Source organism: Mastomys coucha, unplaced genomic scaffold, assembly GCF_008632895.1.
Source record: "Mastomys coucha isolate ucsf_1 unplaced genomic scaffold, UCSF_Mcou_1 pScaffold22, whole genome shotgun sequence".
Lineage (NCBI taxonomy): Eukaryota > Metazoa > Chordata > Mammalia > Rodentia > Muridae > Mastomys > Mastomys coucha.
In genome coordinates, this window is record NW_022196905.1 from 156,773,684 (window position 1) to 156,775,241 (window position 1,558).

The window sequence follows — 1,558 nt, forward strand, 5'->3', positions numbered from 1 at the left end:
ATGGATTTCGGGTCCTTGGAGACCGTGGTGGCCAACTCTGCCTTCATTGCTGCCCGAGGCAGCTTTGACGGAAGCAGCGCGCCATCTTCCCGGGACAAGAAGTATCTGGCCAAGCTCCGGTTGCCCCCACTGTCCAAGTGTGAGGGTCTCCGTGACAGCCTTAGCCTAGAGTTTGAGAGCCTGTGCTCAGAGCAACCCATCGGCAAGAGGCTCTTCCAACAGTTCTTGAAGACAGACGAGAGGCACGTGCCAGCTCTGGAGCTCTGGAAAGACATTGAGGACTATGACACTGCTGATGATGACCTGCGGCCACAGAAGGCACAGGCCATCCTGGCTGACTACCTGGACCCACAGGGCACGCTCTTCTGCAACTTCCTGGACCAGGGCATGGTGGCGAGGGTGAAGGAAGGGCCAACCGGGAGCCAGGATGGCCTCTTCCAACCTCTGCTGCAGGCCACGCTGGAGCACCTGAGCCAGGCGCCCTTCCAGGAGTACCTAGAAAGCCTGTACTTCCTGCGCTTTCTTCAGTGGAAGTGGTTGGAAGCCCAGCCCATAGGCGAAGACTGGTTCTTGGACTTCAGGGTCCTGGGGAAGGGGGGCTTCGGGGAAGTGTCTGCCTGCCAAATGAAGGCGACTGGCAAGATGTATGCCTGCAAGAAGCTCAACAAGAAACGGCTGAAGAAGAGGAAGGGGTACCAGGTAGGGAGCCCAGCAAGCAGTGGGAAGGACGCCCCTACGCTAGAAGGGTGGTAGAGTGTGGACCACCCACCAAGACTCCTGTGGCGCTCTACACAGGCCTTAGCTACTGCGCATGTGTGCTGCCATTTGGACTCCCCTGGCTCAGGCAACCACTGGCAGGGCTGTAGTCCGTCTGTACCATGCTCAGGAGCAGCTCAGAGGGAGAGCTGCAATGGAGCATGTATCTGATTATCTAGAAAGGTCTGGCTCCTGTTGTGATACATACAGGAGAGGGTGTGGCAGTCCTCTGTCAGCAGGTACTGTTTACAAGAGGCAGAACCCATCTGTGATGCTGCGGTGCAGGACCACTTTTCCCCCAGCACAGGTTTCCAGGGGACAAGAATGAGTGGAGGGCATAGGCAGGTTGCCAGTGTTTCATTTCCTCCTTTGTTGGCGTCAGTGTCTAGTTAAGGCAGGATCAGCGAAAGCAGCTTATGGTCCAGGGGACACAGCTCTCCACAGCCCTGCTGAACAGTACAGATAATGCTGTGAAATCTTAGGGATGGACACCAGCCGCTAGCTGGTCCCTGAGCCTTTAATGAAGGGCTCAAAGAGCAGGTGCAAGCAGAGGTGGCAGGAAATCCAGGGGCCTTGGGGGTGCATCTCATGGAGGTCTAATGTTGATCTTTAAAGAAGAGTTTTATGGGAGAGAGGGAAGTGGGGAGGAGTGGAGGGAGGAAAAATTGTGTTCAGGATGTAATAATGTATGACAGAAGGAGAAAATAGGTCATGAAATGAGGAAGTTATAGCTTGCTTCTTCCTCTCTCTCTCTCTCTCTCTCTCTCTCTCTCTCTCTCTCTTTCTTTCTTCCTTTCTTCCT

General features: G+C 54.7%; 1 protein-coding gene across 1 annotated transcript in view; it reads left to right on the forward strand.

Annotated features, from left to right (window-relative positions):
• Window positions 1-1,558, forward strand: part of Grk1 (G protein-coupled receptor kinase 1) — an 11,383-nt gene continuing 9,825 nt past the window's right edge. The window contains exon 1 of the mRNA XM_031342577.1: window positions 1-699. Coding sequence (XP_031198437.1) covers window positions 1-699 — 699 coding nt within the window. The remainder of the gene's footprint in view (window positions 700-1,558) is intronic.